General features: G+C 45.4%; 1 protein-coding gene across 1 annotated transcript; it reads right to left on the bottom strand.

Annotated features, from left to right (window-relative positions):
* Positions 1–10,657: 10,657 nt before the first annotated feature.
* On the bottom strand, positions 10,658–15,871 carry LOC133914061 (large ribosomal subunit protein eL36x-like). The gene is made up of 3 exons (XM_062357221.1): positions 15,638–15,871; positions 14,223–14,419; positions 10,658–10,913 (listed from the first exon to the last, which is right to left on the bottom strand). Exons 1-3 carry the CDS (start codon positions 15,692–15,694, stop codon positions 10,883–10,885), a joined length of 285 nt encoding a protein of 94 aa, XP_062213205.1. The 5' UTR covers positions 15,695–15,871; the 3' UTR covers positions 10,658–10,882.
* Between the last annotated feature and the right edge of the window lie 872 nt (positions 15,872–16,743).

Genomic DNA, 16,743 nt, shown 5'->3' with positions numbered 1-16,743 from the left:
GAGAAATTGAGGATGTCGGTGTTTGGGGAGAAAAGTCCGAAAAGCCCACAGAGTCCAAAGGATGATATTTTGACTTCTGTTAACTGTAAAGCAAGGGATTTGCAATTGAATTCAATTATGATAAATTGAATGCATCTAATTCTTATATATCTGTGCCATCCTGGTGTGCTCTATATTTTGATGGCACACACTATACCGCTTGGAGGTACAAAATGAAATTGCATCTAATCTCTCTTCATCCAAATATTTGGAAGATTGTTTGCACAGGTTTTGACCTACCAGATGAGGACAAAGAGCTTACTTCCGAGCAAGAATAAAATCTTCACCGCAATGCACAAGCCATAAGTGTATTGCTTAGTGCCTTGAGCCTCGAAGAGTTCAACAAGGTGGATAGGCTTGAGGAAGCCAAAGTGATATAGGATACACTCCAAATCACACATTAAGGCACCACAAGCATGAGTCCAAGATAGAATTGCTTGAAGGCAAATTGGGAAGATTTGTTATGAAAGATAATGATACCCCTAAGCAATGTATGACTGCATGATGGTGCTAGTGAACAAGACTAGTGGACTTGGAAGTGAAGAGCTAAATGATCATAAGATGGTGCGAAGATTGCTAAGAACTTTTGCACCAAGAAACCCCATCTTGGTCACTCTCATCCGATAAAGAAGAGACTAAAAGAGGCTCATAACAAGTGATATGCTCAGTAGAATTCTTGCTCATGAGCTTATGGAGGAGGAAGCCAATGAAGTCAAGAACCTAGTCAAACAAAGCTCAACCTCCAAGAACAAAGAAGTAGCATTCAAGACAAGCAAGGGTAAACAAGTTGAAGAATCGAGCTCAAGTGAAGATGAGAACTCCGTTGATGAAGAGATTGTTTTCTTTGTAAGGAAATTCAAGAAATTAATGAAGAAGGGTGGCTATATCGAGCACAAGAGAGATGCCCAAAAGAAGAACATCCAAGAGAGCTTGCTATAAGTGTGGAGAAGTTAACCACTTCATCACTGAATGTCTTAACAAGAATAAGATCAAGGATAAGGAAGAAAAGAAGAACAAGCCTTTCAAGAAGGACAAGAACAAGACCAAAAGAAGAAATATTCGAGTCAAGCTCACATTGGCGAGGAGTGGTACTCCAACTTTGACTCCGATGATGAAGGAGTCGCCATCTGCTCCTCTACACTGATAAAGTCACTTTTTGGTGACATGAGCGACGATGACGACACTCCCAAGTGTCTCGTGGCAAAAGGGAGTAAGTGAAAATCACAACCCAAACTCCTATATAGTGATAATGATAGTGATCGTGAATCTTTGCTTAAAGGTTTAAGTAAAAATATCATGTTTAAAATAAAGAAGCTAATGGAAACAATAGAGAGTCAAGAGGAGATTCTCGAGAAGGAAAATGACTTGCTCATACTTAAAAAGGAGAGAAATCTTGAATTTGAGGAGCTCCTTGATAAAGATAAAGAGAAAGTTGAGAAATTGAACAAAGATCTTAATTTGGCAAATGTCTCAATTGCTAAGTCTAGAGGGTAGCAATTTTATATTTCAAGAGAAATTCAAATGTTTGGATGAAACTCATAAAATTCTTGAAGTGCAAATTGATGTTCTTAGGAGTAGCTCTTCTCCCTCTAATGATGCAACATTACTCTCTAATGCTTCCACTAGTCAAGGTTGCTCTCTTTGCTACAATGTTGATATAAATATTTGTGCTACTAATGTTCAATCTTTACAAGCATTACAAAAGAAGAATAAGAGGCTAAATGCCTTGGTTAAGTATAGGTGTATCAAAACATACAAATCCAATGATGCACTATACAAGACTATTGAGGTCAAGGGCAACAAGCAAAAGAGATGCCTTGTGTTTGATATGCATACAAGCAAACCAAGTGAGTATGTGATGATAAATGACAATGAATGCCTCGAGTTCATCAAGGGATGCAAGAAAAATGATCTCACCACACAAGTCAAGCAACCCAAGGATCATGCACCTTAATCTACTTTTTATGCATTTTATGTTTTGAAAAGGAACAAACATGTTAAAGTGGTTGCTCTATATGTTTGTGCCCGCACAAAGGATCGAGTTGTCAAAAAGAATGTGTGGGTGCCAAAAGTGCTCGTGACTAACATGAAAGGACCTAAACAAATTTGGGTACCTAAAACAAAAGCTTGACTTGTTTTATAGACATATTCCTCTGGTGGATCAAGTTGGGTGTCTGATAGTATATGCACAAATCATATGACCGGAGAGAAGGAAATGTTCTCATCATTTCAAGAAAATGGAGGATCACATGAAAATATCATTTTTTTTATGATGGGAAAGAAGAGGTAATTGGTTTAGGTAAAATTGCTATCTCCAATGATCATTCTATCTTAAATGTATTGTTAGTTAAATCTCTTAGTTACAATTTGTTGTCTGTATCATAATTTTATGAAATAGGCTACAATTATCTTTTTACTAATGGGGGTGTGACCATCTCTAAAAGGGAAGACTCTTCAATAGATTTCACTGATTGTTTGAAGAAAAGACTAACAAATGTTTCTTTTAAGAAAGATAGAATTTATAGTGCATGTTAAGTAGTCAAGCAATTGGAGCTCATCATCCTGCCAAGAATGTGATAATGACCATAAGGTTGTTGGAGCTTCTTCATATTGATTTATTTGGACCAATCGCCTACATAAGCATTGACGTTAACAAATATGATTTTGTTATTATTGATGATTATTCTCATTTTACTTGGGTATTCTTTTTGCACGATAAGAGTGAAACACAAGCCATATTCAAGAAATTTGTGAGAATAAACCAAAATAAATTCGATGTGAAGATAAAAAGAGTGAGAAGCAACAACAGAAGCGAATTCAAGAATACACAAGTTGAAGAATTTCTTGATTAAGAAGGGATTAAACATGAATTCTCGGCACCCTAATCCACTCAACAAAATGGGATTATAGAGAGGAATAATAGGACTGCCATAAAATCAGCAAGGAACATGCTTGATGAGTACAAGATCCCGGATCAATTTTGGGCGGAGGCCATCAACACTGCATATCATGCCATCAACCTGTTATATCTCCACAAGATCTTGAAGAAGACCACCTACGAGCTTCTAACTGGTAAAAAGCCTAATGTATCTTACTTTAGAGTTTTTGGTAGTAAATATTTTATTCTAAACAAGAAGGCTAAAAATTCTAACTTTGCTCCTAAGGTAGATGAAGGTTTCTTTCTTGGTTATGGATCAAATGCCTACGATTACCGTGTTTTCAACAAAACCACCAGTTGTTTTGAAATCGCGTGTGACGTGACATTTGATGAATATAACGGCTCCCAGTGGAGCAAGTTGATTCTAATGTTTTAGGTGATGAAGAAATTTCAAGTGAGGCAATCAAGAAGATGGTAATTGATAAAATCAAACCTCAAGAACCCCAAGAGCAACTCAAGTGGAGCCACCAACATCAACTCAAAGTCAAAACCAAAGTCAAGATCAAGCTCATGATAACTCCAACAAATTGCTTAATGATGATGAAGTGAAGAACATTCAACCACAATCTTAAGTGCCACATCCAAAAGTTCATCAAAGTATCTAAAGAGATCACCCGGTTGACGATATCCTTTATGATATACAAAAAGGGGTAACCACTCGTTCTAGAATTGTAATTTTTGTGAATATTACTCTTTTATTTCCTCTTTGGAGCCTTTGAAGATACAAGAGGAACTTGGAGATCTGGATTGGGTGATGACTATGCAAGAAGAGCTCAACAATTTCAAAAGAAATGAAGTTTAGTCATTGGTGGAAAGACCTAATCAAAATGTGATTGGCACCAAATGAGTCTTCTGCAACAAACAAGATAAGAACGGGATCGTGACTAGAAACAAGACAAGGTTGGTTGCTCAAGGCTTCACGTAAATAGAATGTTTTGATTTTAGTGAGACTTATACTCCCATAGCTAGGCTTGAATCAATTCGTATATTACTTGCCTATACTACTCACCATGATTTCAAGTTATATCAAACGGACGTGAAGAACGTATTTCTTAATGGACCTATCTCCGAATTGGTATATGTGGAATAACCACCAGGATTTGAAGATCCTAAGTATCCTGATCATGTATACAAACTCCATAAGACGCTCTATGGGCTTAAACAAGCATCTAGAGCATGATATGAATATCTTAGGGACTTCCTTGTCAAAAGAGGCTTTGAAATAGACAAAGCTGATACTACTCTTTTCACTCAAAAAGTTGATAATAATTTATTTATTTACCAAATATATGTCAATGACATTATATTTGGTTCTACTAATCAACTCTTTTGTGAAGAATATAGTAGGATCATGACCAAAAGGTTCGAGATCTCAATCATGGGAGAGTTGAAGTTCTTCCTAGGATTTCAAATTAAACAACTAAAGGAACACACATTCATATGTCAAACCAAGTACATCAAAGATATGCTCAAGAAGTTTGATATGGAGAATGTCAAGCCCATCAAAACTCCTATGCAAGGCAATGGACATCTCAACCTCAACGAAGATAGCAAAACCGTAGATCAAAAGGTATATTATGCTTAGTGTGTGGATGTGTGCAAGATTCAAGTCATTTCAAAAGAGTGTTATTTAGTGTCCGTTAAGAGAATTTTTAGATATTTGGTTCATATCTCTTACCTTAGCTTATAGTATTCTAAAGGTTCAGCCTTTGACCTTATCGGCTATTCGAATTTCGCTTATGCTGGTTAAAAAGTGGATAGGAAGAGTACCTCTAAGACATACCAATTCTTGGTTAGGACCTTGGTGTCTTGGACCTCAAAGTAATAAAATTTTGTAGCTCTATCCACCACCGAAGCTGAGTATACGGGCGCTTGTTGTGCTCAAATACTTTGGATGAGGCAAACCTTGAGAGACTATGGCTACAATATGACAAAAGTCTCACTTTTGTGTGACAATGAGAGTGCCATCAAAATAGCCAATAATCCCGTGCAACACTCAAGAATCAAACATATAGACAACCGATAATATTTCTTAATAGACCACTCAACAAAAGCGGATATCGATATTCGGCATGTGAGAACCAAAAAACAACTAGCCGATATCCTCACCAAGCCACTAGACAAGCAAAGGTTTTGCGAATTGAGAATTGAGCTAAATATCCTAAATTCTCTCAACGTGGCTTGATATGTTGCAAACAATTATTGTTCTAGTCTTATAGCTTTGGTAGTTAAAAGTTTACGAAAATCTCTTTTTAGTGTTATTTTCCAAAATTTTGATTCTTTGATCTTTCGATCACATTCCATGCATGCACACACTCAATCGGATTCAAATTCAGCTATATCAAATAGCTAGTGTACCATATTCCATGATTTTTTTAGACCCCACGTCACCTCTTTGAAAGACGACTTGGGCGGCAACAACACTGCCGTCACCGAAAGCCGCCCTCGCAGCGACTTCGTGCGGCCACCACTGCCACTTTCGTCCGACGACAACGATAGAGGCGGTGGCGGCACCAAGCGGTTACCATCGTAGCCTCCCTTTCCTCTTCTCCCCTTTCTCTCTCCCCCACCTCCCTCCCCTTTTCCCTCTTGATGAGTGCCAACTTAAGTAGATTTGGCGTCTTTCGTAGCACGCGGCTCCCTCCGTCTGGGGGGGGTGAGGTAGGGTAGCGACGGGCCCTTAGGGGCATGTGTGGCCTCCCTCCCCCCTTTCTGTTGGTGGGTTCGCCGATCATTTTTCGTGTGGGGCACTGGGCCTATGGTGATGGCCATCACTGCGTTCCGTTGGTGTGTCGACGTCATATTCTGCCTGCCACCCGTGTCCACGACGCGTGCGATGGGTGTGCTGGACACATGGCGCATCGGCCTCTGAGGGCATCCCTTCTGATTGTCTAGCTTTCGACTGTCGTTGGCGTCGCGGGCTTGGAGACCAGGGTGCACGTGGTGGCAATTTTCTTGGGTTGTCACTGGTTGTGGTGGTTTATGCGCTTGGCAGGTGTGCGGCTAGAGGGTGCTCCCCTTGGTGCCTTGGCAGTTCCTCCCCTTGCCAGATTTCTACGATCTGGCCTGTGGAGTGCCCCATGGTGTGGGTGGTATGCTTGTCCGGTTGCGTGCTGTTCTCTGCGTGGTGCGACGGGCTAGGCATCGCCCCTTGTGTTTATTATTGCCTGCAGCCCCCCTGTGATATGGTGGCTCCTCCCCTTGTCAGATCTGCATCTTTTTTTCTCTCTGATCCGGCCTGCGGGGAGCCTCATGTCGTGGGATGGCTTTGGAGTGACACGTGCTCATGGTGGCTTTGACGTTGGGTGGGGGTTGGGTGCCCCTGGTGAAAGCCTTGCCTAGCGTTTGGTTTGGGTCGACAATGGCGACACCCTCAGGCGCCGCTTCCTCCTTGGAGGCGTTTGTTGAAGGTTCTCCCCCTCTTTCTTCGCCATGGGATCTTTCAAGTGAAAATCCTTGTCCGTACCTGGACGGGCGATGTTGGCGCTTGGGGCGTCATGTCCTCCCTTGAGGCGTTGTTTTGGAGGATGCCACACTGTGTTCTGGTGACTGTTATCTTTGTCGTGGCGAGAACCTACTTCAGCCATGGTTGTGAACACTTTGGGCCTCTTAAGGGGGCGAGTTGTCAACGATGCCTCTGCTCATTTGGGCTATGGTGGAGTCGGAGTTGCTGCGTCGGGGCATCCAATGAGCTTGGCAATAATGACACATGGTGGCTGTGGACAGGAACGCGAGGGCATCAAGACAGAGGCTGAGGTCTGTTACGGGAAGTCGGAGCTGCTTGGTCGCAGTGACAACCTTGACAACGATGACCCGTTGGCAGACTCCGTGTTGTTTCTGGTGTGTAGTGTTGTTTGGCTTTTGTTTGTTGGGGCGCTCATAAAGTTGGCTTTTTGATCGGTTAGCCCTGATTTAACGGGAAAGTTGACAAGATTTTTAGGCTCAATTCTCTTATAAATAGGGTCAATTTTAGGGGGGGGGGGGTGGGACTAGTGTAAATGCACTTAGCTTGTATCAGATCATAAACTTTATGCAGCCTATGTATGTGTCAATATTGACACGTACATACCTATCTGCATAATCATATTACATGCATGCATGGACGAACAAGCAATCAGTATCCCAACTCTTGTTCCTAGATATCCGTGCTGCCATTCGTCCAAGGAAAAGATCGGGACACAGCAGGCAACACGGCGGCCGGACTGAATCCTGTCCTGCGTACGCCCGCCACGTCTCCACCATCCAAACCGTTCGGTGTTCGTTCATGGACACAACTGCGTGCGCGCACTCACGCACGCGCAGGCCCCGGCCAGAACGTACATCAGATCAGAAACTGCAATGTGGACGAAGGAGAAGCATACTTACATGTGTCGTGTCTGTCCAGACGCCAGTACGTGCAGCAGGCCGACGCAGTCGTTTTTGTCCGGGCTCTCCGGGACTCTTGCTGCCGAGCGACTAGCTAAGCCAGGATTCTTGGTCCGGCCACCAGGTGGTCACGTCACGGCCGGTCAGGCAACACGACGCGACACAGGTCACACACACAGCATGTCATGCGTTACTCGAAAATGCATGGTCCGAAACATGTGGTGCCTGCATGCGTCCATGCATGTGTACGTGCATCGGTGCATGGCCGGGGGGCAGGAATTCCGAGTTCCCGGCGTCGTTACGCAGCTGTTCCATCCATGCCTCCTCGCCGGTCCATGAGAATTGCATTGCAGGCGCGGACGCGACGCTAGTGAGACGTGCGCAGGGGGAGGGAGTACGCGCCTACGGCCGGCTGGGCTAGCTTAATTTGTCGCTTGCTCGCCTTGTTTTTTCTTTGCTTTGAGAGGAGGCGCCGCTTGCAGCTTGCTGCTTGCTGCTGCCGATGAGTTACGTCGCTGGTACACGCGCCTGCAGGCATGCAGATTGCAGCACACAGGATTCAGTGACCGGTGCAGCGTAAGTGCTGCAGCCGCGACTGACTGATCGAGAGCATATGATTCATTCGATGGTGTGCCTGTAACTGAGCGGTGGGGCGCGGCCTCTGGGTCTGTCTGGCTAGGTACGTACGCCATGTCCTTAATTCTTATGTTGGCCTGTTTGATTTGGTACCAATATAAACCAAGCCAAATATCGATGACGCCAACGAAATTTGGAGACGGATCGGTTTAATTAGTACGCACGGCGTGCAAAAACTTTGTAAAGTTGCGGAAATTAGTAACGCCAATGAAATCTGGTATCGTCGTTACTACTGCTCGGTAATAATTCAAAGGTGATGAAATATATAGGTCGCCAAAATTTTGGCTCTGACCAATTAGTTTGGATTATGTCAAAGTTTTGTCCTTGGCACATTAATTTGGGGCATAAACCCATTGTAGCTAGGCAACCAAGTGAAAGTGTATCAGTCGTACATTGCATCGCTAGCTGTCCGTTCTCGCTTCGTCCTGGCGGTTTTCGGCCATGGAAAATCTGCAATTCTAGTGGGACAGAGTTATCCGCCTCCTGTCCTCGCATTTGTGCTCTCTCTCCCGTCTCTTGCCTTTCTCCACTCGTTTCCAACGACGTTATTATCGCCGGATCAGCCGCTGCCGCCAGCTGTTTTAGACAAACTTATCCTTGTCATTCACCATTTTGAGACGGATTTATCTAAATCACGCATCATTCTAGCAAGTAGCAACATGGTACATGGCTCTGGTTGTGATTGAGACGAGAAGCAAAACGTGGTTTCCATGATAAACAGTTTCTTAAATCAGGTAAGAATGAGACAGATGCAGTTACGAACGGATGTATCATGTATGTTACTGCCACGTAGATAGCTTTATGCGGCTGCGGTAGTGGCCCGGTGCGGTGCGGGATAAGGCCAGCTTTGCTGCCATCCTGTTCCTCGATTTGACCGTAGAATCTCTCGGTCGCGGCAGACATCGCTCTCACTCTCACATGCACGTATGGGCCGCTAGCTTTGTCGTGGACCGTCCAGGAGGCGTCAAGGAGAAGCCTCCACTGTCCTGCCCTGCGCTGCCTTTGACACCGCCAGATTCGGATCGGATCATCCCTGCCTGCCTGCCTCGATCCCCGTCCACCACCCGCAGATAACGGGGCCGACAGATCCATCGACGACGCAGCTGCTAGCCGTGTGCGCATCACCTTTACCTCTCTCTCTCTCTCTCTCTCTCTCTCTCTCTCTCTCTCTCTCTCTCTCTCTCTCTCGGTGTCATCATCATGCAGCCTACGTCGTCGTCGTCACGTGGGGTCGCCGGAACATGCATGATGCGGCCGCTGCCCCGTCGCCGCACCCATCAGCAGGTGGCCGGCCGAGGCGATCCAACATGCGAGCAGGACATACACACACGTAACAGCGAACGCGACGTCGTGCGCCGGCCGTTGTGTGGCCGGCAGGCGGCACCATGCCGTGCCTCTCCATCCCGCCGCCGCGCGCGCGCACGGGAATTTGCAGGCAAAGCAACAGCAACGTCCACCCAGCACGCATGCAGATGTACCGCGCTCGTGCATGCCGTCGCGCGGCGGATGATCGTTTTTCTTTATCCCTTCCGTCCCCCGGCGCAACGCGTGTGCGGCGGGCGCCGTAGCCGCCTCAAGCCAGGGCAGGGCCCGGCCGCTTGTACAACTAAATGTACAGGCGAACGGTCACGTACGCCCGAATCTCGGTCGGGACGGGCGGAGCAAAGCGAGCCCCGTTCACGGGCATGCAGGTGTACGTCGCGCTAGCTGATGGAAAGCAACCGTCGTCGTCTGGATCCATCAGCTCAACCTGCAAGTTAACGTACGCAGCCCTGCCTCTGGGTTGATAGCAAGCTGTTTGGGTCTGGTTCGTGGCACACGCATGATTGGACGGCGAGGCAGGCAGGGTTCATGGTTCGTTTGGGCCAGCGTATACGCGCGCGGCCAAGCACGCCGCGACGGGGCCGTGACAGAGATTCCGGTCTGCAGCAGGACGGAGGACAGAATGGACGCGGCCAGTGTACCGTTCGGCGTTTGCTAGCTCACCGATGTGTCATGTGCCTGGGAACTGGGAAAGCACCAGACTAATTAGGGAAGGCCGGAATCTCACGTACGCAGTGCTGTCATAGTATCATGTCGTATGGCGAGCTAGAGAGAGAACAAGATGCGGTCCGGTTCTGTGTGTACGTGTCAAGGACAACAGTTACTGAAATCGATCTCTGAATTTTCTGTGTACACCCTGCTTTTGTGACTTGCAAGTGTACAAATTGTTGGCTGTCTGCCTCTTCAGAGGATACGGATTATACTGTTTTAAACGCCTAAAATGCCCAGTTTAGTTGTTAGAATTAAAATACTAGTACATCCCATTTGCAACCAGCTTTATGTCTCTTCGTGAAGATTCAGAAAAGAAGAAAAAAGGATAGCAAGCCTCAACAGCTTAACATACGAGTTGCAACTTTTTTTGAACAAGCAGAATACCTACTGGTTTAGCACACTGGAAAGGGAGTCAGTATTAGATTCCTCGAGTAAATTGTGTGTGAATTTTCAAAATCTGTTGATGACTCAGCAAAAACATGTCTTGAAGAACGTAGAACAAGAATCCAAGCCTATGGAATAGAAAAGTAGGTCACACAAACCATGACAATTGTACCCCCACCAAGCAATATTAAGGAGCGAATGTACTCTCATATAGCTAGAGTTCAAAATTTGTTCAACCAATACAATGTCACACGCAGTTCATCAAAGTTCAACAATATATGTTCTCAAAAAGAAAAGTTCAATAATGTATATACGTGAAAGTAACAAGCAAAAACAACAAAACACGATCTGAGGGAATCATGACATGATAAAACCACAAACACATTCTGCGAGTCAGATGAACCAATTGTTACATCCATATGGTATTAGGTAAGCTTAAATTAATTTGCAACACAACCTCAGCGCTTCTCAGCAGGTTGCACCGCTTCACTTTTTCTTGTCAGTAACTCCAGCGGATCTGCAGACCAGATCAAAATTTATTAGATATACAGTACGATTACCAATAAGATTATTCAAACCCACAAGATTTCCTAATTATCAACATAGCATTATAGCACCAACACTGCATCCGGCCAAATGCCAAATATGTGCTACAGTTTCGTTGATCAATGTTGCTTACTACTCTAAGATAGATATTCAATCAAGAGAAAAACCATTGCTGTCAGATTCGGACTGTAATAATTCAGCTGTACGGATGTCAGGAGGTTGGCTCCCAACAGGGCCCTCGTGCGACCCTCAACAGGGCGACCCGGCCTCGCCGCCCCCAGCCTTGATCACACACTCTAGTACGGCGGCCGCCGCCATTGCCGTCTAGCGGTAGTGGCGGCGGCCAGTGATGGAGCCAAGCGGCCTCCGTCGTGATCTCCCTCCCTCTTCTCTCCTCTCCATCTCTTCCTTCTCTTCTCGAGGCGTCGGTCTTGCTATGTGTCGGCGTGTTGCTATTTTTGCTCGGCGCCCTCTTCTCCGACGAGATCCTCGTGCTGGGGGGCCAGATCCGGGCGCCGCCTGCAGGATCTGCACGGAGGCGACCGACTCCTCTGCGCCACCACCGTTGTCGTTTCTGCTCGGCACCCATCTCTCCACAAGTTCCTCGTGCTGGGGGGCCGAATCCAGGCGCCGCCTGCGGGTTCTGCGCGGAAGCGGCCTGTTCCACTATGTCGTCGTCGTTGCCCTCGCGCTAACGGCGGATCTGCGAGACGTCGATGCTTCTATGCGGCGGATCAGCGGGTTCTGCGACCGTGAAGGTGTGTATCACAGGCGCCAGAGGCTGGACGGGCAGGCAGGCCAAGTGGCTATTGGTTGCGTCGTGGTTGTTGGCGCTGAGGTTGCAGTGCTCAGGGTGCTGAAGTCGACGTGCGACGAGCAGCGAGGCGCAAGGCACAGCGCGGGGTCAGCGGTGTTGGCGTGGTCTGCAAGGGCGGCGCGCACTGGTTGCCGGCCTGGTGCTACTTTGTGTGTTGAAGCTGACGCCTGTTGCATTCCTGCGATGTGTTGCTGGTCGTTATGTGATGTTGATGCTGTTCTGATGCCTGTTGTTGCCATTGTAGGGTCCTGCTGTCGATTCTGGCTGTGTTGCTGCTGTCCGGTGGTGCTTTTTGCTAGCTCTGCTATTGACTTGTTCCGCTAATGTTGTCGGTGTTCCTCCATCCTGACTCATGTCGTTGTCGGGTTCCTCTCTTTGCTTGATCTCTCATTTCTCATATCTGGCCCGTGGGGAGCCTGGTGGCACGATGGTTTGGGGACGGGGCAAGTTTGTCGTGATTTAGTGCGACAGCTGCCAGAGGCGGGTTGGGATGGTGAAGACATGCGCGAAAGCCTTGCCCAGTTTTGTACTGGTGCCGAGGACGATGTCATTGGGCGCCGCTTTCCTCCCTGGAGGCGTTGTCGTGTCGTCTTCGCTCGTCCCACCCGTGGGGGATTCTCCAGGTGAAAACCCTGCAACGGCGGCGTTGAAACGTCGTGTCCTCCTCGGAGGCGTCACATTGGAAATCCATCACAGCTTTTTGGTGGCCACCAGCCGCTTGGTGCAGTTTTGGTCAATTTCGGTGTCGGCTCCATCGCCTTCTTCTGTAGGTTTACCCCTACATCCTCGATTGTCGGTGGCTCTTCATTCTGGTGTGGCTCTTCACGACAGCGATTTGTTCCAATGCGCGCTCCTCCGAAGCGACACACTGCCGACTTGTGTAACAGAGATCTGCGACGTGGGAGCAGGGCTCCGCCGATCGAGTTGTGTTGTGGCGGCGTGGAAGCAGAGCTCCGCCGGCCAAGTTGAGGAAAACAATAGTTTGGTTGGTTAGCGCGCGAGTTGAGTTAGATTGAACTTGTCTTTTGTCAGTTGTGCCAATTGGTGTAGACGTTGTTCTGCTTCGAGTTGAGATTGTATTGTCGTCTTAGGGTCGTTTGTCGGTTCCTTTTAATCGTGCAGTTGTGAGATTTTCGAGTACGGTTTCCCTTATAAACCGGGTCAATTCTTCCCTTCTATAAAAAATTCGGCAATGCTCTTGCCTTCCTTTTGAAAAAATAATTCAGCTGTATGTTGGCTGCAAAAGTAGTTTCCCCCCTTCCACACGTCCATATCCTCCGCTATACAAGCATCTCTCCAAACAGTTGTGATAGCCCCAACCAAGGTGTGGCGCTATAGTGGTCATTGTGACGAATTACCAGATCTAGACATCTAGTAGATAATGGCTGGAATTGTGTGCTCACATGATATCAGGAACCAATACATCCCATAGATCGACACAACCCATGACCTAGCCCTCCAGTTGTGACGAAACGAATGGCAACATTGGAACCTTTATATTGTCCTTAATTATTTGTTCCCAGAGTAACTTTTCTTTGTTTACAATGATGCATTCAACTGCACGAAAGACATCCAATGCCAGTTGATCCTTTTTCGCTTTTGTGCTTGCTAATTGCTTCCATAATTGCATCTGTGATATATGTTATGGTTAGATATTCGACTTTGTAGTATGTTAAAGCTAAAATGCATAATATTCTGGTGCACTTTCATCAAGTACTAGGCCCCATATATATATCATTTCTGAAACTAATCAACAAGATCCAATGGCATCCTGAAAAGAGATACATTGCAAATAAAAGACCAGCCAAGTGTCCTAATTCACTCGAAGCGAAGAGGGAGAGACAAGGTTGTGTCATTGGTAAACGAAGGGGGGAACAATAAAGGGCAATGATTTTAAGTCATGCAAATCAGTAGCAGTGATACTAAAACACAGATTGGGAAAGAACTGACATTGCTAATAGTCCTTCGTAGTTTTGTTATTATTACCAACAATTCATATTTCTCCAAGACCTTGAAAGCGATGATGTGCAAAGCTTTTATGACGCAAGTAACAAGTTAGAACCAAAATAAGCAGTCAACTTTACTCTTGAACTTCCAGCTAATACGTACTATGTCACGTTATACTTCATCAGACATTTATTTTCACACATTTGGTGAAAAAAGAACTATGTTCGCACTGAGGTAAGACAGCATAGTTTCCCCCAACGAATCGTGTATTCTTCTAAGAGCGAAACGAACAAATGGTAGGCGCATAGCTGAATTTAAAGACGATCCTTAATCTTGTAGCTAAAGGACCATGTCAAAGCTGTGACTTGTATTCAACTTGGAGCAACTTTAGATGATTGGTTAAAGTCACAGCATGATTTGATGCAAAAACTTTATCTCCATCAACAAAAGCAAATTCTCTTTAGAACTTTAGTAATATTCTCTCCAAGTATACAAGAATGAAAAGTAGAAGCGTACCTCATCTTCCTAAGAACGTTGAGCATCTCCTCACGTTTCTTAGCTCTCTTGTGTGTCCCGGGCTTTCTTTTCACTACCTTAAGAGCACGCTTGTCCTTTCCAACCTTCAGAAGCTCAGCGGCACGCTTCTCATATGGTGTAAATTCAGCAACTTCCCTAATTATGATCCTAACAAATTTGACCCTCTTGCTAGTTTTCTGAAATAAAAATAAAATAACGTGCTCAGATACTAAAGCACAACATTTAGATAGTCTCATTACAAAAGTGTATTCCAAAAATATAGACTGAAATAATGCATTAACTTAACAAAGGACACAAGTGGATGCCACCAAAATCACACCCGATGCTTGCATTTGTTGTCTGGTTGATGCTATGGACGAATTGTGCCAATTTTACACGGTAATAGTGTGACTCACCAGAAAAACAAACCAGATAAGGCACAAGAAACTTCTAAGCTTACTAGTTATGTGACCGGTGCAATGGTTTCAAATTGGAAGTTGAGGCTGACGATAACATGCACAAGAGTTGAACTAGAAGCTAACACAAAAGACTTCTATATAAAAATATAGACTTTGAAGAGACTCAGCTTTACATCATTCAAGGAAGGGAAGGGGCGGACCTTCCTTGATACCAAAAGGGGCCATGACCCCTCCTAGTTCTACAAAATTCTAAAGGAACTACATAATTTCACCACTTACATACTAAACCAAATCACTGAACAAGTTTCTTCTAGCCTGCCCCCTATACATTTCTCGTCAAGCTCCGCCACTGAGGAAGTGGCCTCAAAAGTTAGTGCCAATCAATTTTCGAGTACATGGATAGACTTCTATCCATGTAAGGCTCTACATAGCATGTGCATATCATGGGCAAAAGGACATATAGCCATACAGATCATTATTCAATGATAATCTTCGAAGTACACAGTAACTAGAGCAACTGACTTCGTTTTCCTACTCTTCGCTACATCATTGCAAGATACCACCATCTTGTCACACACTCACACATGCGACAGCAATCAACGCATAGAAAGAAAGTTTTGAGAAAATCAATGTCACATATCTGACCGAGTTCATTAAGTTACATCAACACCTGTGCTTCAGTCATTGTAGAATACCTAAATGTATTTTCTCGATTACAACATACAGATCAGAAAATGTTCTCCAGTAATGGCATAGTGACATAAACATCCTTAGCTATCAGGTTCAATACAGGAAACACCCTTCTACGCAACGATCGCACAATGCAGCACAGAGCTCTGGAAAAAAAAAGGGGGAAACACCCTTCTACGCAGGATCCTAGCATACAACCACCTGCTCTGAAACAAGTTTCTAGTCGAATTTCGAACACCTATGACTGCAAATTGAGCATAGCAGAAGCAACGTAAGAACCAATCGAGTCGTTGATCATATATTTACCCCCTTTGCGGTCGGAAGGGCGAGGCAGCAGCTCGCGCTTGGTGACGACGTGTCCATTGTTCAGCCCAACGAATAGACCCGTCTTCGCCGGCGGCGGCGCCATCTCAATTCCCCTGCACAAAACCCGAATGGCAACTCGAATAACGTAGGGGAAAAGACGCGGGTGCGAAGCCCGCACGAAGCAATGGGGGCGTCGCAGGTGCGCCTGTGAGCTCTCGGGGAGGAAACGGTGGCACGGCGGCGGCGGCGCTAGGGTTTGTGGTTTCGGGCCCATAGGCTTATAGGTCATGCGTGAGCGTGGCAGCAGTAATTGGGCTGTATCTGTTTGCTCCTGGCCCAAATCAATTGTTAGCCCACAATGTGCTGCAAGAGTTCTACATTCTAGGAACAGTATTGGGAAATTCCTATGCATCGGTCGTCCACCGAGCTGAGACCTCACCCCGGTCAGCTTTCAGATTCGTGCTGCAAGGAGATGAACGGCGCAATGCATCTCCTCCGCCGCTGCTGTCTCTTCCTCGCTGTACCCTTCTGAGTCCGATCCTGCTAAATAATGATCATATCATGTATTATCTTATATACTTGTTGAAATATTAAATTAATATTTTAATAATTATAGCTTAAATAGCTTGTTAAAGTAGTTCACTCACTTTTATATTACCCTCGAATCATTTAATGTTATGTTGTATAAAAACTTGGACGATAAAGTCATTTGCTTAATAGTATCATAGTGATTTAAACATATAGTTTAGTTGTTTAATTAGACTTATTCATATCGTTCAGCTTTAACAATATTATGTTCTTAACATGTTTCTATGTTGTTGCTTCCGCGTTACTCTATATATATGTTGTCGAAATTTTATAGTTCGGTTTCTTGTAGCGTAGTTTAGTGGTATCCTAGAATTTTATGATTCCTAGGGTGTTACACCACGTTCCAACCATCTCCTACCGCAGTATCCCCTTCCTTTTCCTCCCACTGTGGTGGCGCCGCCCTCGTCCAATAAGTTAGGGTTTAGGGTTAGGTTTGGAGTGGGTATTCACTAGGGCTGGCAGGTTTAGAGGGATGGTCAAGGAGGAAGAATGGTCCAACGGTGGCAATGGAAGGTGCC

Source organism: Phragmites australis, chromosome 4 (assembly GCF_958298935.1).
Source record: "Phragmites australis chromosome 4, lpPhrAust1.1, whole genome shotgun sequence".
In the NCBI taxonomy this organism is placed as follows: domain Eukaryota; kingdom Viridiplantae; phylum Streptophyta; class Magnoliopsida; order Poales; family Poaceae; genus Phragmites; species Phragmites australis.
This window is presented reverse-complemented; position numbering and strand designations above follow the sequence as displayed.

Coding starts and splice junctions, on each gene's coding strand:
- LOC133914061 (XM_062357221.1), bottom strand. CDS start 15,694: ATGGACACGTCGTCACCAAGCGCGAGCTGCTGCCTCGCCCTTCCGACC. Junction 14,420..15,637: donor CCCTTCCGACCGCAAAGGGG/GTAAATATATGA, acceptor TTTTTATTTCAG/AAAACTAGCAAGAGGGTCAA. Junction 10,914..14,222: donor AACGTTCTTAGGAAGATGAG/GTACGCTTCTAC, acceptor TCTGGTCTGCAG/ATCCGCTGGAGTTACTGACA.